General features: G+C 30.6%; 1 protein-coding gene across 3 annotated transcripts in view; it reads left to right on the top strand.

Annotated features, from left to right (window-relative positions):
* The first annotated feature begins 963 nt into the window (after positions 1-963).
* LOC126734394 (DNA excision repair protein ERCC-6-like) overlaps positions 964-22,837 on the top strand; it is a 30,037-nt gene continuing 8,163 nt past the window's right edge. The window contains exons 1-4 of one of the 3 annotated variants that reach the window (XM_050438006.1): positions 970-1,228; positions 1,299-2,320; positions 6,361-7,287; positions 7,362-7,499. In XM_050438006.1, the coding sequence (XP_050293963.1) occupies positions 1,202-1,228; positions 1,299-2,320; positions 6,361-7,287; positions 7,362-7,371 (1,986 nt within the window). In that variant the 5' untranslated portion in view covers positions 970-1,201 and the 3' untranslated portion in view covers positions 7,372-7,499. Of the gene's footprint in view, positions 1,229-1,298; positions 2,321-6,360; positions 8,265-22,837 lie in introns of those variants that run through there. The other 2 variants (XM_050438005.1, XM_050438007.1) reach the window with 2 other exon arrangements.

Genomic DNA, 22,837 nt, shown 5'->3' with positions numbered 1-22,837 from the left:
TGGTACAGGTGACCGAGAGAAACGACTGGATAGAATGTTATAAGGTGAGAGTACATCAGCATTGGACTTGTCTTATATTAATATAATATTCTTTGACTCGTTTTGTTCCTTGTCCTGATTTTGTTTTTAATTTGGCTTTATATTTTGAGTAGCTTCCTCGTATGTTTTTCCAGCGGTTACTTGTGCGTGTGTTTACAGCGGTCTTGACACTCGTTTACTGAAACAAAAGTATAATTTATAATGTAAACATGAGTTTAAACATCTTTTGTTAATAAACAAGTACATACTTACCTTTTTGATTGAATTTATTTAAAATTTTTCCCATGCTTGATTTTGTGCACTTCTATTGTAGTAATCCGACCTTCTATAGTCGTATAGAACTGCATACTGTTGCACATCTTTACAGAACTCGGTATTAAATAAATAATCATCCCGCATTTTACCAAATAGACGAAAAGAAGCAATATAAACCGCTGTTTGGTATATGGCATTTACCACTAGTGTAGGCCCCTCGTGGCGTCGAAGTGACGTGGCGGTGGCGTGACTTATCATGCCTGTGCCACGCCATTTGTATCTGTATTGCCCCAAAAGCGAACATGTAAGTGGCACATGCGTCTACCACGCCAGTCCCACGCCACCCCCATATGCCCCCGTTCTGTGTGAATTGCGCCTAATTTCTTGTAATTGGTACAAGGAATAGCCAGCTGATACCTATTCCGAAAGAACAGGTCCAGTTCCATCGTCACATCTCTACAACTTATTCAATATTCAATAATCGGTACCCTTAAATAAATTTTTCTAATTCGGAATACAAAATAACTGGTTTTCGGTTATTGCTTCAATTAGTCGGTTATCAGGTTTAACCTAAAGACAAGAATAACCGGTTAATAATCGGTTATTCGATATGAAAAAACCGGTTTTGTCCATCCCTGGGAGATATCTCTCCTCCTTTCAATCTTCTTAGCGCGACATTAACGTTTCTCTACTAACGTTATTGGCTCAATAACAATAGTAGGGGATGTCGCGATAATCGATATGCAACCAGTATATCGTAAGCCCCCAGTTCTATTACTTCTTGTGTGTAACATTTTAAGACAAATGTGTTATCCAAATTCCTAATTTTTACTAAAAGTCTTGTACTTAATTAGAAACTACTTAATTTAAAGCCAAACTAGTATTTGCTATTATATTTTTGTACCTAATGGAAATAATCAAAAAATCAACTGAGGTAAATTTTACACTATAGAATTTGCACTTCTTTAACTTAATCTATTTTCAAACAAATTCCTTTAAAATAGGTGGACCAAGATGACATCAAAGCCCTGGCCTCTAAGGGCATTGAAATTTGGGGAGTAGCCCAGGAAAGCCTTGAAAATCAAGCCTTAAAGGAATTGGAAATATTTGTTGAAGAAAATAAGACAAAACAACAAAGCACTCTTGATCAAACCACTGTTGGTAATCTAGCTTTTTACGAGTCCAATTTGGAACATAATTTTTCCAAAAATGTGGTTAACAACAAGTCACTCTCAGATGATGAAATATCACCAGAAGATTCTGATTACATTCCAGATGAAGTAGAAGGAACTGATGATGACTATCAACCTGATCCAATTAAATATATTAAGATTCACAAAAAATCAAAAAAACGTCAACGACAAAGAGCAAAAAAAAAAGGTATTACCAGCAGTGATGATGCGCTTGATAAAAACTATAAGGCTCGCTTGGATTTATACTATAAAAGGCTTGAAACTGAAATGCAAAGTCTAGCAGTGCAGACCAATAAAAATAAAAAAGATTATATAAAACTGAAAGGAGGCCTTAAAGTGCCTAAAGATGTGTGGGAGAAGCTGTATGAATATCAGAAGGAAGCAGTTTATTGGCTATGGGAGCTTTATCAGAGATTAACAGGAGGTCTTTTGGGAGACGAAATGGGGCTAGGAAAAACTGTTGAAACCATAGTATTTCTGCATGGTTTACAATACTCTAGTATCATTTCAAAATATGGGCACTTTACAGGACTAGGTCCTAGTATAATTGTTTGCCCAGCAACAATAATACATCAGTGGGTAGAACAGTTTCATGTTTGGGCCCCAGAATTCCGAATAGTAATTTTACATCAGTCGGGCACCTTTCAAGGATACATGCCTAACCTAATCACGAAAGCACATAAGGAGAAGTGTATTCTAGTAACAACTTATGCTGGTATTTTAAAATATAAGGCGCACATTTGTGAGTACCACTGGCATTATTTAATTCTTGATGAAGGTCATAAGATAAGAAATCCTGCAGCAAAAGTGACTGTTGCCATTAAAGAAATAAGGTGAGTTTGTTAAAATTGTATTTATGTTGGTTTGAAGATTAAAACTTATTCTTTTGACAAATGTCTGACTCAGTGTGATGAAAAAGTTGCCACCTTTGTATAAAACCTTAAAAGCACTTCCTTATCTATGATCTTATTAATTTCACTGTACTATTAAATTGTTTTCTTGGAACACCTCATGCACTGACATTTTCTATTTCATATTTCTAAGATAAGTTTAATTAAAAAATTTTTTTACTTTTTCTATATGGTTTTAAATTTCAAAAAGTATCTACTATTATTTTAAATAATATACTTACTTTCATCAGTTTTATTATTTTTAACCAATTTTTATAGAGTTGTGGTATTTTGATGCTTACAATACTAATGGTTATATTTCATATTATCTGCTTAATTACTTTTTTTAAAATCCAATAAGTAATATTTCTAGGGCTTAGAAAACTGAAATAGAAAAAGGAACATAAAAAAATCCATGATTTTAGTTAATATAAATAGATTTTTTTGTTTATATGTACTTTTGTTAATTATTTTTGGATAAAAAATTTGTCATAGAAAGTTTTAACATATAGGTAGTTAAAACTGTCACACTAAATTAACTACTTATGTTTGTTCAGTATTTAGTATATAAGAAAATATTATTATGATTAAGTTTATAAAATGTTTGCACTCTTGTTCACTACTGTGTATTTTTAATTCTAATTTAGAAAAATCTACTAAAAGTGAATGAACAAACATATTACTTATATACAATGTGTTAAAAAAAGTCTTGGATTCCCTTAATAATTTGTGAATGCATGCTTTTACTAGAAACTGTCCCGAATAAAAATAATAGATCACTTTCAGATCTACATTAGGATGTTAACTTTGCATATACAGGAAGCATCACAACAGTAGTAGAGACCAAAGTTACCCTTTTTACCATTTAGAATGGTATATTTTATGCATTTTCTAATTCTACACAAAATTTTAACACAACTTCATGTAAGATATGCTCTACCTGATGTTAGGTAAAATCAAAAGATATAATGCATTAAAAAATACAATGGGTTATGTAAAATTTAAATAATACATGCAAATATTAACCCATAACAAAAGACACTATACAAAAAAAGTATTTATAATATAAGTAATAAAAAATTATTTATAAGAAACCTATTTGATTAAATGTTAAAAATAGCCTCCTTGAATGGTTTGACATTGTACCAAATTGTAGTAAAAAGCATTTGCTAGAGAAAATAGTCTTAAGGGTGGGGTCAAAGTCATTAGTGTCAAAGGGTGTAAGATCAGGCTGTCTTGCTGACCACTCAATATCACCTCTTCTGCCAAAACAACGATTTGGAAAAGTCATACCTAAGAATCTTCTTACATTAACTTCAAAATGAGAAGGGGAGGCAGTCATCTTGTTGAAACCATATTTAATGAAAATTAGCATTAGCATGTCTCCTTATTTCTGGTGGTATCTGATTTTCAAGCAAATATCAGGTGGAATTTAGATTATCCTCAGTAAAAAATGGACCTATTATCTATTACCAAATATACCTGCTCAAACATTTACCTTTTTGAGACACAGAGTATGTGTTTCACCCATCCAGTGCAAATTTTTATCTGATCATTATTGCACATTTGATCAATTATGTCCGTTCATCATCAACTGTTGATTCATCAGAAAAAAACAATGTTTTTAAAAAATCGATTTTCTTCACAATTTCGCATGATGAAATCACAAAATTCATTCCAAAAGTGGCAGTCAAAATCGACTTGAAATAATTTCTGTGCTAAGGTGATTTTATATGGATTAAATTTATTGCGGTTAAGGACATTTTCAAGCAATATAAAATAAGAGTCTGTTAGCATTAATAAATTATTGATTGGCAACTTGGCGTAATGATAAATTTGCGTCTTCAACAAAATGTTGTAGTATTTCTACACTTTTTTGATTATTTCTATTGGTTCAAAGTTATCTTTCTAATGTAGACCTGAAAGAGATCTTTAATTTTTATTTGGGATACTTTTTGATAAAATAGCATTCACAAATAATTCGTGAAAAGGGGGTCTGAGACTGTTTTAACACACAGTATATGTTACTTGAATTTTAAACGATTCATATTAATCTGATTTAACAATTAATTTAATTTCTACTTGTCATTGTTTCTACAATCTCTAGGATCTGTCTGTGTTTTGATCGACCTTACAAAGCACAATACCTTGGACAGAACAAAATAACTAATTGAAAATGAGCAAAACCATAACGAAAATCAAAATCATTTAAAATCATTGGCTCACTATATGCTAACATTATTAATATTATCTAGAAAAGAAGGGAATTATGAAGAAAAAATATATATAATGGTTTCTATTACAGAAATTGTATAAAAACCATTATATATATATTATAATTGTACAATATACTATTTGTAGGATGATGGGTATGAAGGATAGAAGAGGATGGGTGTGAATGTGGTAAAAAAGCACTTAAATTATTGACCAAAAGTCATTCAAAAAAATTTGGAGCTTTCGGTTCCTCTTAAAAACTCTGGCTTTGCACTAAGTAGAATTCATCTGTCTCAATACTTCCATTATCAAGCTAAATGAAACCGAATGTAGAAGAAAGTATTTAAAAAACAAAAACTACAAAATCAGATTATTTATATCAGATTGTTGTATATTTTTGTAAAACCGTTGATTTTACTTGTAGGTTGAACTAACTTTTTAATTTGAACTTCTCCTGCAAAGGATGGTGGGCTATTTTTAATTTTTAGTAAATTTAATATTTCTACTTTTATTTTATTTAAAAAAAAGAGGGCTTGTACCTCCTGGTAGCAGCCACCACTGCCTTCTCTTAATTGTTGTCTGTTTATTAATTTGACTGCAAAAATATTTAAATATTCCAATATTTTCTTTATTATCCCCAAAAAATAAATTCCCCATTTTAAACTTTTTACTTATATTTAAGACCAATAATTAATTTATTTAGTTCTAATAAAGTCTTTCAGGATATTTATGAAAAATGAAGGTGCCATATAAGTATGGACATGTAATGGCACCAAATTTTTTTTTTTAGAATTGCCCTGGTAAACTCATTACCTATGGTATAATTTTTTATATTTCTAAGTGGTAATAAAACTGTTTTGAATTTCAATTTCACTGTCATAACACATTCACTATAATACATAATACACACTTAACATATAAGATAGACCTTTTTTATTTTTGTACCCAGATACTTAATAAAAATTTTATTATTTACAAATTCGATGAATTTCATATACCGCGGTTATGTCAAATTTGGTTTATAGGAACTTAGATTTAATACTTATTATATAGACTATAAAAATCTTTCTATATGATTGAAATCATGCATTGAATTACTTAAATTAAAAATATCAATACAATAATCACAAGTAGATAATAAATATATTTTTTTTGGTCAGCTATTTCAAATTTTTATAACTTATGAAGCACTTCTGTTCATTTGAAGCAATTGCCCCTATGATTTGATTCATACTTCACTAGCCTCCGCGAGTCTTTCATAAGTATAATTTTTTTTCTGCTAAACATATTTGTAAATGAGATCCTTTGGGTTGGACCCATCTTTAAATAGCTGAAGAAATGATTGCGCCAGTGTAGCGCAGTCAGTTCAGTTGTTTTTCCTATATTGAACCCGTTTTTTTTAGTAGCTGGCAATCCTGTCAATATTTTCAAAACTAATACGAACCTCATAGTTATTTCTCTTCGATGATTAAACCTAAATATAAATTAACGTTCAACTCACGATGAATCCTCCTGTGCAAAAAAAAATATATCTGAAGAAGTTGATTTCAAAATATATTCAAAAAATTTTAAGGACGCTAGAGCCCTTTTTTAGCCCTAGATTTTTTACAGAAATTGTTCAAAATTATCACCATTTGTTACTAGAATCTAAGTTGGGCATGTATTGGATCTTACTCTTAAAGAAATAAATATTGTGCAAAATTGTTGTGACATATTTAATTCCTTTTTGAATATAAATATGTGCTAAAAGTAAATAATATTTTTTTTAGGACTCCTTATAGAATTTTGCTCACCGGAAGCCCTATGCAAAATAATTTAACTGAATTATGGAGCTTATTTGATTTCACCAATCCAGGAATGCTTGGAAATTTACAAATTTTTACTGAATATTTTGCCAATCCTATTTTGCATGGAGGATTTACCAATGCCACCCCAATACAAGAAGCTACTGCTTTATCCGTAGCTTCAACGTTAAAAAATGTTATTAGTCCGTTTTTGCTCAGGCGAATGAAAAGTGAAGTTAGGGACGATATACATTTACCTTACAAAAGTGAGCAGGTGCTATTTTGTTCACTTACTGAACAACAGAGAGATTTGTATAAGGACTATTTGATGAGCGAACAGGTGAATAATATACTTGGCAGGGGGGTCAAGCAGTGGAGGAGTGATAATTTTTTAAGGGCCAATATGTTGATGGCCATTACTGCTTTAAGAAAAATCTGTAATCATCCTGATTTGTTTTTAAATGACGATAGACCAAATGAAGACTCTAATTACAAAAACTCTGGAAAAATGGTTGTAGTCTCAGCTTTGTTAAAAATTTGGAAAAAACAGGGACATAGGACATTGCTCTTTTCACAAGGCAGGGCCATGTTAAACATTTTTGAACGCTTTCTAGATAACCATGGGTATAAGTACTTAAAAATGGATGGTGCAACTAATATATCATCCAGGCATAGCATGATAGAAAAATTCAACCAAAATCCCTCTTATGATGTATTTTTGTTGACAACTAGAGTAGGTGGATTGGGAGTAAACTTAACTGGGGCCAACAGGGTAATAATATATGACCCAGATTGGAATCCAGCTACAGATATGCAAGCAAGAGAAAGGGCCTGGAGAATAGGGCAAGAAAAATCTGTAACTATTTACAGGTTAGTTTGTGCAGGTACTGTTGAGGAAAAAATGTACCAAAGGCAAGTGTGGAAGCAGCTGTTAAGCAATAAGGTTCTTATAGATCCTACAACTAATAAATTTTTTAAATCTTCAGATTTATTTGACTTATTTTCATTGCCAGAGTCAACAAAATCGGAGACGGCCAATATCTTTACAGAATCTCGAGTTAGGATACAGAAGAAAATTAACGAAAAGGGAAAGATACATTTTTCTGAGGGTAAGGTAAAAGAGATGACGGATTTAGCTCAAAAAATAGCCAAAAGTATAACAAAAGAAGATTTAGTTGTGAAGAAGAATGCATACGAACAAGAATTAGAAGAGAATAGACAAAAGCGATTAGAATTGAAACAGAAATTAAAGAAATTAACTGCGCCCGAACTGATGGAGTATAACAGAAAAAAAGCTTTACAGGAGGAAAATGATCAAATTAACCAAATCGATAATAAAGTGACAGAGGCAAGCTTTGATGAAGCCTTAGAACGGAGTTCTAAAATGGCCAAGCTTTACCATAAAATGGTTCATGGCGAAATAAAATGCAAAGTAATCAATGAAATGAAATCCAATAGCATTCCAAACAAACGCAAACGTAAAGAATTGTCAGTTGATACTTCTGGTAACATTGATGGTGAACAAGTAGAAGGACTTGTAAAACGTGAAACTAAGAAATATTCGTGTAAAAAAGCAAAACTGTCAACCAAAAGCTCAGATGATTATATTTTGGAGCATCTGTTAACAAGAAAGGGGGTTTCGGACGTATTGGAGCATGATTCTGTATTAAATGGGGGTAAGAAGAGGCAGACTCTTAAGGATAGGACTCTAGCAGATGAAAAAGCGTCTGAAGCGTTAGATGCCCTAAAGAAGTCGAGGGTAGACAAATGGAAATGGTAATTAAGTTTTGAAACTTTTTTTGTGATATTTTTGCTTATGCTAGCTGGTAAGATTTTTAATTATTTTTTTAGTATTTATTGTTTCAGGCAAAATAAATATGTTTTTCAAATGGTGTGTTATTTGCGTAAGATTTATTAGAAAAAAAACTGTATACTAAAATAAGGTTAAAATTTAACAATCGGTTGACGCAGAAATTAAAACTTAAAGAAGGCTGTTATATAATCGGTGTTTATGCATACTTTTTACAACCAAACTTTAGAATAGATTTTTATGAAAAGAAGTTAAGAATTAAGTTATATTTTCTTAAAAAAATATTAGAAGAAATTAATCACTATTAGTGATTTAATTTAATTCTCCTTTTTAAATATTTTGTTTTTGATATAACATAAATTTATTACTTGAAGTTGATCCCTACTAAATGTTGAAATCACCATACACCACATTTTATGTTTAAGGAAATAACTATTGTTGAACTACGGGACCTCATTAAATCTTAAATGAACAAAAATAGTCGGGACTTTTATGGTATGAATGCCCCACGAATTAAACATATTGTGAGTAGTATTGTGGACCCTTTAGTTAAACTTCTTAACATGTGTATTCAAGAGTCAAATTATCCCAGTGTGCTCAAAATCTCAGAGTTGTGCCTGTATACAAGAAAGGTCCTTGCAACCAATTATCGATCGACCCATATCAGTTGTGCCCATTTTTTCAAAAATATTTGAAAGAGCCTTAAAATCTCGAATAACTAGATTACTTTGAGTTAAAAAATTGTGAGTTTTTGTTATTTAACCAAAACCTTCTATGGTGTCTCCTTCAGAACTCTTTCTCTTGCTAGAAAACTAGTACTATGAATATTCAGACTCTAGCGTTAAATTAATGGAATCATATAGTAGAGCTCAAGTAGCGAGTTGCAATAGTCAACAACCAGGTTTAGTACGTAGTGGTCCGGGTACTGATTTTATTCTATTTGCGGATGATACCTACTACATTGGCGAAGAAGGTTGGTGCACTTGCTGATCTGGAGATGAGTCTAGAGGAGACGCAGTATTTGATGACTGGATTTATGGTAGTCAGTTAAGCATGAATCCTAATAAAAATCAAAAACTGTTTGTGATTACTCGTAATTTGAATTTGCAGGATTTTGCAAATGAACTATAATTACTTTTTTGGGCATTAAAATTAATTCGAAACCTATCTGGGATGCGCATGTTGATTAATTATGTCCGAATGTGGCTTCTGGTGTGTTTGCTCTTAGAAGACAGCCTAGAAGAAAATTAAGACATTAACTTGTATCTAAAAGTTCTTTTAGTATTAATGAATATCTGAATCTTGTGAATTAACGGGTAATATTGCTCATTTAAGGCTCTAATATTGACTTGTGTAAACTATCTAATCTTTTTTATATAATAAAGGGATGACTTTTAATCTGGGATAAATAAACTATAAATACAAATAGAGACTAGCGAATTTATAGGTTTTTATAACTATTGTAGTTGCATATTAATCATAATGGTACATAATTAAGGTAGATAATAAACAAGTTTAAACCCTCGGCTTCGACTTGGCTGCCAAATTAACAAGCGAACTTAAGCATTCTAGGTTATTTTCTAGGTTACTAGACCTGCTTCAGGGAGATAAATTACTACTTAAGAAAGTGGGACTGTTGTCTCGCTGTTTAAAATAAGAATTCCACATTCCTTCCTGACACCAAATTTAAGTGCTGACAAAAGGAAATAAAGAATTCTACTATTTCCTAATTGTTTGAAATAAAAATTTCCTTAACTTTAAAGTGATATTAAAATTCATCGTTGAAGTCACTCTCATCTCTGAAGAAGAAACATAGAATATTACAATGTTAAATAAATAAAAGTAAGAGTATTTAATTTAAGCAAATAAAAACTCCACAAGTTCATGAATATAATTTATTTACCTAATATATGAAAAATATTGTCTATTTGCTCTTAATAATATGTATATATACAGGGTGTCCCGGAAGATGTGGGAAATCTCTCGAATTCAAATAGAAAAAAAAACAGTTATATGGAACTTGCCTAAAAGATCTCCCTACGAAGATATGGCCTCTTAAAGACGTCGCTGGAAATCGGTTTTTCTTGAATAACTTTTAAAGTAACTGGTATAATTAGTTAAAAATTTAGAAACTCTTAAAACGGAGTCCTTAAAACACATTTACTTTACATTAACACCCTGTATGATAAAGGCTGAAATAATAAATGTGGATAGCTTGAACCTTAAACTAAAGAAAAAGCACTGTTGTTCATTATCGATAGAATTAACCGTTTTGGAGTAAAAAAAATTTAAGGAATCACTGTTTTGTTTTAATTAAAAAGAACCATAATATCTAACTCAAAACTTTGGTGTATTCAACTCCTGTCCATACTGGGGAGGAACTTTTACAGAGAATTAGGATTCATCGTGATGTGATAAGGAACAATCCAGGGTTGTAGCGAATAGGAAAGACCGGGGTTAGTTATTCATAGAGGCTGGTTGAGCCAGGCCCTTTAATTTTCCATGCAATTAGTAGATGGCACCGCAAGTCACATCAAATGAAGAAATTCGTTAGTCTCCACCTATTGTATTAATTTCTAATTGAGACACTTAAGTGCCATTTTTTTCTATTTCCTTACATCGCACGTTACTTTTTTAGTGTTTGTAATATGGTAAGTGTTTTTATTATTTTTTAATTATGCTATAAGTGGTGGCTATTTATGTGATTTTTTCAATAATATAAAAATATTTTTATTAAAGAGGTTATAAGTCAAACCGATTTGTTATAGACCAAGACCTGTGGGGCTAGTTGAGCCACCTAACTCGGAGTTAGTTGGTCCTATGTCCACCCAACCCCGATTATGACAATTAAAAGGTATAATAATGGTTTGTTTATATATTAATTGTTTTACTTTGTTTTAAGAATATCCATATTGAGAAACTTTAAAAAGAACTGAGAAGGGCCAGACGCCCAAAAATATTATGATGCGTGCCGTACAGCCCGGCTACTTCGAACGAGTGGCCGAAATTCGAACATTCGAGTTTCTTGTCGCCACGTCCAGATTCTCATAGTACGTCGAATTCCACTAATCCCAAACGGTGACAGACACTTTGCCGATTGCTTTCACGCTAAAACGAGATCATTTATAAGGTAAGTAAGATCGTATTTTTGGTTTCATAGTTTTGTGAAAACGAACCCAATTTTGAGAACTATGATGAAACAAATTTGTGTGATGATCCTGACAGGGTAAAGGTCGTTTGCAAGAAAGGCACAAAATATGTAAATAGAATTTTAGATTCTAGCAAATACAGCATTACTGTAATGATTTCAGTCACTGGGTCTGGAAAATTGGTACCCCCGTATGTTGTTTACAGAGCGACAAAATACCTTTACCCTACTTGGACTGAAAATGCTCCCGATGGTGCATAATACAACCGTACCAAAAGCGGTTGGTTTAATGGCGCCGTATTTAAAGACTGATTCGAGCAGTGTTACCAGGTTAAAATCACCACAAGCAGTAGATTTATCATTAAAAAAGCGATAGATTCAAAGATAAAACGGCAGATTTATTTTTGTATTTAAAACAAGAAATAAGATTATTAAACACAACGTTTTTCATTTTAAAACCTAATAAACACACAAATATAGTTATGATCAATAAAAATTTTATTGTCAAAAATAAATACCTAACAAAAGTTCGCTAAAGTCGCCACCGTCTAAGAATTTATGAGTGGTAATAGTAATTTAACATTTATACTATATATTTTCTTTGAATCAAGAAATGTTAAAAATAAATTGACATAATACATAGTTAAATGCCAAATTATAAAATCTTATAAGGCGGTAAAAAATTTTCATTCCTACATATAAACAATCTGACTAAAAGTCCATATTTAATTCAGTATGAATCAGAAAGGTGATCGGATTTTTTGTATATATTATTATTATTATGATATGACAACAATTCTTGACCAATGTTTTAGTTATAGCATTAACTGCTGCCTATATATTCCATAGATAAGGTATAACTGATGTATTCTTTCTAAAACATCAGACTAACAATAGTGTTAGTGGGTAGTTTGTTCTTTTGTTTTGTTTTTAATAAATTAATTTGTGAAAATTTCCTTTCTGCATCTGTAGATAAATGAGCCAAAATTGAAATATTAAAAGCAAAATTTGAGAGAAGATACCTCGGTATATCTATCTATGTACCTCGGACTATGAGCATACTGCTCAACTTGAGTTATCTAAAATGGCATCTATTGAACGTGTAGATAGTTGCTGTTGTTTTTTGATAATGAAAACAAATAATCATTATATGCTACTAAGTTTGGAAAATTTATTAATAAAGGTATATTTTGTGGATTCCCATGTGCCTTCAAAAATACATTTAGGGTTTATTAATGATACGTTTTTAAATATTATGTCATCAAAATTATATCATAGTCATCAATATATACAAATTTTAAAAAATTATATTTTTTTGACATTTTACGTTCCCCATTGTTAGCTCTGTTTTAAACTCACTAAAAACTTAAACTACAAAATGTTAACATATATTTACAAAGATCGGCAATTTGTCTATCAAACTATTGACTATTTGTCGTGTGCGAACTAATATTTATTAATTCTTCTCTATTTTTTTGTAAATTTATTTGAAAATATGAGTAGTTTATATTTATAGTAGTATAAGTTTTAACGGTAGATCTACCGCAAAAACGGTAGACCTGGCATCGCTGTCCTCCCAAAGTTCGATTTTCCACGAATGTTAAAAACCCTTTTTGACACTGTTGGACTTAATGCCCTTAACAATATCCTGCCTGGTTTCAGAACTTGCGGAACAATTCATTGTGACAAACATGTTGTTTTAAACAACATATTTGCAAACTTCCAAAGCTTATGCCTGATCAACTGGAAGAACAGCAAAACGAGATTGAGATTGATTGGCGCTGGTCTGCAACTTTTCTTGACTTCTTGCAAAACTCAAGAACTTTGCAAGAATGGCAAAATATGAAGCGAGGCAAAAAATTCGATGTAGCGCCAGGGAAAGGAATTAAGGCATGTGATTTAGGTCAGCATTCAACCACAGTATACTATAACAACATACTATATAACAGTATACTATAACAACCAGTAGGTTATCTCGATGCTCCACGCGCCGAAATTTCGTTGACCTCCAACGTGCTTCATCCGAAATATTTCACCCGTCGGCTCTTGCCTATGATCAGTGACGTCGTTAGCAGGGGAGAGATACGTTTGCCTCTTTTATTTTTGTGTATGTTATTTGTTGCGAGAAACATTTATATTTGATTGCGTGAGTTTTATAATTTTGTTTTTGTATTCTTATTGAAAATGGAAAGACGTAACAAATTTAAAGGGAGAACTGTTTGTGCCGTACAAGAATGTAAAAATAAATCGTACAATTGTAATGAAAAGTTTCACAAATTTCCTAGAGATATAGAGAGGTAAGTATTGTTTTCTTTTAACATATTTTTTTATTTATATATAATTAAATAATATCTAATGCGTACGAAGTATCGTACACGTTATAAATTTAAACAGGTCCATCAATAATAATTGTATTTATTGTTGAATCAAGTATACCTAATAAATTTGTGTAAATATACGAGGTGACCATATAAAGAATGTCTAGTTTAAGATAATGTAAGTAGTTAAAAAAAAATCTTTTTCAGGGCCAAAGTGTGGCTTGAAGCTAGCTAGAAATTAGATTTAATGCCCAAAGTTGATGTTTTACACAGACTCAGTTATTGTATATGTAGTGCACATTTTGAGCCCGATATGGTCATGCAGAATCATAAACGGAAACTTCTTAATAAGTCGGCAATTCCTACAATTTTTAAACAGACATCAGTTTCCAAAGGTAAAGAGTTTTATTTATTATAATTATAATTACGTTTTTCCATAATAAATTGTAATCTCTATCGTATGTGCATGTAATATGGCAATCTTAATTTTAAGCAAAAAATAGGTTTTGATTTGTTTTTTCCAGGATCCTCATCTATCAGCTTTGCAACAAACTCATCAGAAATACAATGTGAGTTTGTTCAGTTGGAAGAAAGCAGTTTGGAATTAAAAGGTATTTGTTAAAACATTTCTTATAATGTATTAGTATAAAATCGGGCAATTATTTTAGTTGTCTTTTTTATAGGTTAAAAAAAACAATTTTTTAATCCTGTTTGACATGGTGATATTTTGGCGAAAATATTTTTACAGTTTACGAATATAATATGCAGTTAGTGTAAGATGTTCTTTTTAAGCCCAGAATAAAAGTTTTCGCCATGCGCATGTGCCACAATGAAAATTACTTCTATTATTACTTTTATTACTATATTATTATTGTTATTATTATCATGTATTTTAAAATAGAATTGGCCAATTAAATTTTTAAAATCTAGCCCCTAGAAAAGTAAAACTAATAAAAGTGCAATAAAAATGGAAATACTAATAAATCTAGCTATTAACACTTTTAGGGATCTTATAAATAACTAATCGTTTTGTACTGGCACAGCTTATTATCTAAGGGTGAAGCGTGATGGTACATATATTATTAAAAATTAAAAATGATAAAATTTTCAAAGAAAATTGAGAATTGGTTAAATGTATCTTTTTCTACAAGTATAAAACGATGGGATGAATTAAGTTCTTAAGTATTGCAAGCGACAGGATAAGTTTATACATTTTTCGTGTGGATGAAAAGCTAAAATGTTTAAAATTCTAATTTTCATTTTAGATTTATCTTTAAAAGACTGTGTGACTGAATGTTTTCATAAAAGTAATTTAACGTTTTTAAATATTGTTTTGAGTCAATTGCCCTGATAGATTTGGTCAAATTAATTTATGTTTATTTTAGAGTCTCGAAAGTTCGGTGATGCAATCTAGTGTTTCAATACCCACAAAATCTACTAGTTGTGTTCAGACGTGTCAAATGTTAACCAGTCATACACCACGAAAAGAAAAACTGAAGAAAACTTGCAAGGAATTACAAAATGAAATAGATGAATTAAGAAAACAAAATAGCGCATTAATTAGACAAAACGGCGAGCTAAAGAATAAGTTGACTAATGTTTACGATTCAATAACTTTAGAAGAATTACAAAAAATTGTTTTAAAGTCTTGCTCATCGACTGAACTGGCCGAATTTATTAATGTACAACTAAGTTATCATCTACCTAAAGGTCGACGATATTCTAACGAGTTCAAAAATAGATGTTTATCGATATATTTTTCTGGGCCTAAGGTTTATAGGGGTATATTAATGAAAATATTTTGTTTGCCGGGACCGCAAACTTTAAGAAAATTATTGAACGGTTTAAAAATATCTTGCGGTTTGGAAAATGAAAGTGTATTTAAAACATTAAAAATTAAAGCAGAAACCCTTAGTTCTGAAGATAAATTTTGCGTTCTGTGTATTGATGAGATGAGTATTAAGTTTTTTTTTACAAATTTATTTTATAGTACCCTAGATAACATTGTTGGATTCGAACACAATGGAATGAGCCAAGTTTTTAAACCTGCGAAGGTTTCAACATCTATAATGGTTAGGGGCATTTATTCTAATTGGAAACAACCTTTAGCATATTTTTTTTATAATACTACATGTCCAGGCAAGGCTTTATGTAATATGCCTTTAGGTTATGTAAAGTGGTAAAAGATGCAGTCACAAAACTAAAAGAAATTGGACTAACTGTGATTGTTTTAGTATGTGACATGGGATCAAACAACATTAATTTAAAAAATATACTTAAAGTATCATCAGATAAATCCTATTTTTATATTAATGAGCAAAAAAATTTTTTTATGTTTCATATTCCTCATCTTCTAAAGGCATTAAGGAATATGCTGATAAAACAACTTTTTTTTGGAAGAAAAAAAAATTTCATGGGACTATATTAAACAATTTTATAAAATGGATAAAATGTACCCTATTAGGTCAGCGCCAAAATTAACGCCGTCGCATATTTACCGAGTTGTTTTGAAAAAATGAAAGTTCGGTTTGCCACGCAAATTTTTAGTTCGACTGTTTCTGCTGGTTTGCAATTGTATATTCGTTTGGGAGAATTACCTGTGGAAGCCTATGAAACAAGTCAATTTGTGGATAAAATGGACAAACTTTTTGATATTTTTAATTCAAAACAATATACAAATGTGAAACCCTTTAACTTGGCATTTAAAGGTTCAGAATACCAAATTGAGTTTTTAAATAAAAGTCTCAATCTATTTAGAAATTTAAAAGTTGTTAATAAGGAAGGAGAAACTATTACTAACAAAGTAAAATTTATAAAAGGATTTTGTATAACAATTTCTTCATTATTACAATTATGGCCTGAGTTAAAGTTGTACAATTATAAATTTCTACTAACAAGAAGGTTAAACCAGGATTGCCTCGAAAATTTTTTTGGATTGGTCAGGCAGCAAAATGGAAATTGCCGAAATCCCACTGCAATACAATTCAAAAGAACATTTAAAAAAATGTTTTGTGTAAACCTTCTAAACTCTGGTACAGGTAACTGCATGAATGACGAAGCAAATGTGCTACTTAAAGCTGTAGATCTTTTAAAAAAACACGATTCGTCTTTTGAAGATAGAAGTATGCGTCCAAAAAAACAGATTATTGACAATTCAATAACAATACCCACAGATTATCGAAAAAATGATTTATTAGAAAAAAATTTTGCGAGATACTTTTGTGGGTATCTCATTAAAAAATGCTGCGAAGTTCATATATGTACAATTTGTGAAACTTATTCAAAGTCGTACCAAAATTTGGACGAATCTTTATTGTACTGCTATCTTAGAGCATATGAAAATAAGAACATGGATGATTTTGGAAACTTAAACATGCCACATGAAGATTTTATTAATTATATATCATTATTAGAAATTATCTTTCAAAAGAATTTTGAAAAATTAGCGACACAAAATAATATTGTGGAAATGTTTATAGATATTGCTAAGCCAAAAATAAATTTTGTTCATCCATGTTCTAAATTTCCAAATTTGTACTTATTAAAACTTTTTTTAGAGTACGTTTATATTATACACTTAAATTTGTTAATAAAACGTTTACAAAATCAAACAAATCAAAAATATTAATTTGGAAAAATCAATAAAACTTTTTAGTGTATATGACATTAAATTAAATAAAATTATTACACTGTACCCCATTGCATTTTATTTAAAAATATCTTGTTTATTTTCTTGCTTCTTTTTTCTATTTTTACCCTTTACCGGATATCCAACATAAGAACCCTAATGCTGACTAAAAAATTAAAAATCCGAATGATTCGGAAGATATTCGAAAAAATCCAAAACTGTGAATTTTCGTGTTTATTTTTTCTGCGCTTATTTCTTACCTGATTTTAAAATAATTAGCAAGTTTTTATTTAATTAATTGAAAGTTTACCCACTAGCTAGCTATTTATCCTGTGCTATTATTAAGAAATTTATTTTGCATGCTAATTTTCAATTTTCCTATTAACATGGCTTTCCATAATAATGTTTATATTAATTTTATTCCTCTTTATAAACAATTTATAATAAGTAATAATATTGGTAAACAAAATTTGCCAGTTGCCGAAAAACCATAATCTAAAAAATTAATATCTAAATTTTATTATTGCACGATGCACGCCGCCCATGGTTTTACGTAAAATTACCGTCTATTTGCTGTCGGTGCGGGCTTCAAGGTTTTTGAGACCGTCGTCGATTTATGAATGGAAACGGGGAGAGATAACCTACTGGTTGTTATAGTATACTGTGCTTCAACTTCAAGAGAGTCGATAAGCTTTGCCATAAATCAAAACAATGATCTCGCACACAAATATTGAATCAGTCATGTTTTAAGGAACAAAATTCCATTGTGAATAACTATATCTTAGTCAGGTTTAAATGTTCCAAGAATTTTTTATTGGCAAAGTTACTGAAGTTTTTTCTGATCAGTCTGACCTTATATTGTTAAATTTTGAGGCGAAGACCATCTGAGAAACTAGAAAATTGTTTTAATTACCCAGATGTCAAAGACGAGTCTTTAATACATCGAACTGACATTATAAAAAAACTTTATGTTCAATAATTTACCGGCAGGATATTCGATCGAATAAGCATTGGTTTGTCTGTATTTCTTTTTTATGTAGGTATAGTTTTAAGTTTTGCATTTCAGGTATTACCTAATCACTATTTGTTTGTTCATTTTCAGAATAAGTTTTTTACTTTATATTTTTATCAAAACATACCTAGCTTGAGAGAGGAAATGTAAATTTATGTTAATAAACATTTATTTTGTTATAAGGTTGTCAGTATGTTACGGCAATTGGTTAAAATGCCACCAAATTGGTGTAGCTGAAGATGATTGGTTTTCTGATTTTTTAAAACGCCATCTCGACATATCTATAAGGACACCAGAGGCTACAAGTCAAGTTAGAGCTTTATGTTTTAACCCAACTAACGAAAGTAGTTTTTTTGATAACTTGGAGCGGGTTTTAACGAAATACAAATTTAATTCGGCTGATATTTATAATATGAACGAAACTGTTCAAAAGCCTAATAAGGTGATTGCATGTAGAGGATTTAAGCAGATTGGAAGGATAACATCTGTAAAAGGAGGATCTTCTGTAACCATGGCATTTCCTAGTTCTCCGTCACGAAATAGTATTCCGTATGTATGCCCATATATAATATTCTCCAAATGGTAAGGAAGCTTTGCCTTTAGCTTGCACGACTAATAACATTCAGTTTAGGTTTAGGATCACTGGAATTATTCCATTTAGACATATTTTTACAGAACAAGATTCTCTAAGCAATTATTTAACTGATCGACCACCAAATGAAAACCCTAATGACAAACAAGAGTAATAGTATGGAAAATATCCAGGATACTACACATGTTGGTACAGTTAAAACAAGTTTAATAGAGAATAAAATAAATATCTTATCAGATATTTGATATTTCTATTAGCAAAACAGTAGCTCGCAATATACCAGATGATATTTCAAAGCAAAATAATAGTTTTAATACCAAAAATATAGATAATAAAATATCGGCCAAAGATTTATTGAAAGCTGGACTCTTGACTACTTCGAAAACATTCTACCTCCTGAAGATGTTCTACCTTTTCCGAAAGCTTAGGCGAGAAGAAATGATACGAAAAGAGGTAGGAAGCGCATGACTGCCATTTTAACACACTCTTTTTAAAGAAGAGCTTGAAAAAGAAAAGTAACAATCTAAAGATAAAAAAACTAAAGATTAACACAAAAATCAAAGCTGTCACCAGGGAGCTATTTGCAGAAACAGAGAAAAATCCAATAATGAAAATAATAAATATTTCCTCATCAGACGAAGATGAATGTTTTTGCTTGGTCTGCTTAGAAACATTTTCAGATAGCCGTAAAGGGAAAAAAATTGGGGATCCAATGCACCCAGCGCAAAAACTGGGCTTACGAAATATGCACTGATGGAAACGTCATATTTTATACATGTGAAAATTGCCTAGCTGATGATGAATGAATAGATTTGAGCAAACCAGCTTTTTAAAGACATTTCGATGAACGCTATCATTTTTAGTTTAATATTTGGTTTTTGTATGTTAAAATTGGTCTTACCAGAAATAATATTAATAAGGAAAAATTCAGAATACTGTAATGCGGTATTTAGTTTGTTTAATTATATATTTATTTCATTTATTATATATTTTGTTTATGTAAAAAAAATATATACGTTTTGTTCATTTTCCTAGCTTTGTATTTATATATTTCTTAATGTCCCAAACAATCCCAATCCTATGACAAATTTCCCTTATACCCTGAATGTCATATTAGCATCAGTACATTTAAACCATTCTAGCTTATAAAAGAATAAACATACATCTTTTTGAATTTATTTTAAAATAAGCTAAAAGTTTTTAGAATCTAATAAGGAAATATTGCAGTAAAAAGAAAGTATGATGTATTTAAAAACAATAAATAACAAAAAGATGACCCAACTAGCCCCAGTTTCCCCGATTCGTCGTACCCCTGCGAATGTATCAGACGTCACGGAGCTTTGAACCTACTTATGAAGTTTTTAATTAATTGTTTCCAATTATTTGTTACTTTATTTATTACATTCTTTTTTCGTTTCAAGAAAAATATAGGTTTATATTTTTTTAAGGTGTCTTTCCAAGAACCTGTACATGAGTCTAATAGAGATGAGGTTTCTGGAGCAGTCTTCTGCGATTTTACTAAGGCTTTTGACTCTGTCAGTCATGAAATACTACTTCAAAAGCTTGAGACTTATGGGTTTAGAGGTATACCCCTGAATTGGTTTGGGTCATATCTTACGGTAAGGATGAAGAGTGTGTCTATCAGTTTCAAGTTTCCAATCTGTAAGTTGAGGAGCGCCGCAGGGGTCAGTGCTGGGACCTGTGTTATTTCTTTTGTTCATTAATGACATTTGCCTAGTCGAAATTATGGGCTATTTGAAACTTTTTTCCGACGATACAAGCATCTGGTGGAATCACTCTGACTCTCAGGCACTACAGAATAATGATCTGCTAAAGATCAAGGCTTGGTTTGACAACAATTTGTTAACTTTTAACATATCTAAGACTAATGTGCTTACCTTTAGGTGTGACCTTACAGACATTATTCTTGACAGAAATAAATTAAACAATCCAGAAAGTTTAAAATTCCTTTGGCATCAATTGAACAGAAAACTAAATTTTCATTATCACATAAGCGCTCTATCTAAAAAACTGTCTTCTAATTGTTACGCTTTAAGAGTTATTTCTAGAGAGTTGGATCAAAGTTCAGTTACACTGGCGTATTTTGCTCTAATTGAGAGTAATTTGAGATATGGTCTTCCCTTTTGGGGTAGCTGCAGTGGTTATCTCTTTAGGTCTTTGTTTGTATTACAAAAGAGGGCAGTTCGAATTATGAACCATGTTGGATTAAAGGAATCATGTAGGCCTGTCTTTTTAAATAACAAACTTATGACTTTGCCGTGTCTGTTATTCTTGACAGTGTATGTTTAGTTCATCGAAAATATAGGCATCTTATTACACAAAGGTAATATAATACTCATCACGAACAACATGTACCTTTACCCATACCAACAAAAACCCTTGTAAAGAGATCATTTATCTATTATGCAAAAAAAATTATAACCATTTGCCCTCACAACTTAGAAATCTAAATAATTTAAGAAGTTTGAACTTCTTAAATTATTTAGTAAGTATTATTACACCTTAGATCAATTTTTTAATGATCGACTTGCATGAGTAATGTTAAGATTTACATATGTACCAACCTCATTTTAATTTTTGTTTGTGCCAAGTGCTATATTTATATGGTATGTCAATTTTTATTTGTATTCCAAATTTTGACCTATCTATATTATTTTATAATATAATTTTAGCTTTGTCAATGAGATGTTAATCTTTCAACAATAAAGCATGTTTTGACTTTGAACCACACTGCATTTTTAAAAACATGTACTTTTTCAGATTAAACAACTTAAATGGAACTTCTGTTTGAATAGCTGTCGCATCGCTGAATATAAGAGCATATTATGGTTCTTTTTAATTAAAATAAAACAGTGATTTCTTAATTATTTTTCTCAAAACGGTTCATTTTATCGATAATGAACAAAAGTGCCTTTTCTTTAGTTTAGGTTCAAGCTCTGAAATAATAAATCCACATTTATTATTTCAGAGTCTTTATCATACAGGGTGTTACGAATTAAGCATTATAATGTGCAACCTAATCCGCCCCGAGTAAAAATAGATAACGTAAATGTGTTTTAAAGACTTCGTTTTAAGAGGTAGTGTTGATCACGTCACATTTTTATTCAATTATACCAAGTATTTCAAAAGTTGTTGAGGAGAAAAATCGATTTCCAGCGGCAAGTGATCGTCTGAATGGAGGGCCTATAGGAATTTTTTTGTATAGGAAAGTTCCATATTATTTTTTTTATTTTCAGAACAGATATATATATATATACGCTTTCATTTTTTAATTATATATATATATATATATCCAATTTATTTTATTTTATATATATAATTAAAAAATAGATTGAAAGCGTATATATATATATATATATCTGTTCTGAAAATAAAAAAAATAATATGGAACTTTCCTATACAAAAAAATTCCTATATATATATATATATATATATATATATATATATATACAGGGTGAGTTTTTTAAAGTGTTACAATGCGATATGTCAAAAACAGTTGCAAATTTTTTTTTGACATTTTGGTGACATTTCAAGTATACCGGGGGGCACTTTTTGTGATATTTTTGACATTTGTCCCTTCACCCCCCTAAGAGGGGGGGAGGGTCACTTTCTTATTTTAAATGGAATGACGTGTTTTTTATTTTTAAATACGAATCTACATAAAATATGAAGTCTGTTTACAAACAATTTTTAAAATTGCTCTGCTGGTTACGGAATTATGATCAAAAATGTTTTGATTAAATTTAAAAATAATTCGAATATTTTACCATAATAACAGCCGGTTGCCATGGAAATCCTACTGTTTATTTTACTAGTATGGATGGAAATGAAAATCCTAGTAACAGTAGGATTTCCATGGCAACATAACAAGCAGTGTCACATAAAAATTTTGATGAGTTATTAACAAGTAAATTGTGTTTAAAAAGAAAAAAA

The sequence above is a fragment of the Anthonomus grandis genome, chromosome 3, assembly GCF_022605725.1.
Source record: "Anthonomus grandis grandis chromosome 3, icAntGran1.3, whole genome shotgun sequence".
NCBI classification, from domain to species: domain Eukaryota; kingdom Metazoa; phylum Arthropoda; class Insecta; order Coleoptera; family Curculionidae; genus Anthonomus; species Anthonomus grandis.
This window is presented reverse-complemented; position numbering and strand designations above follow the sequence as displayed.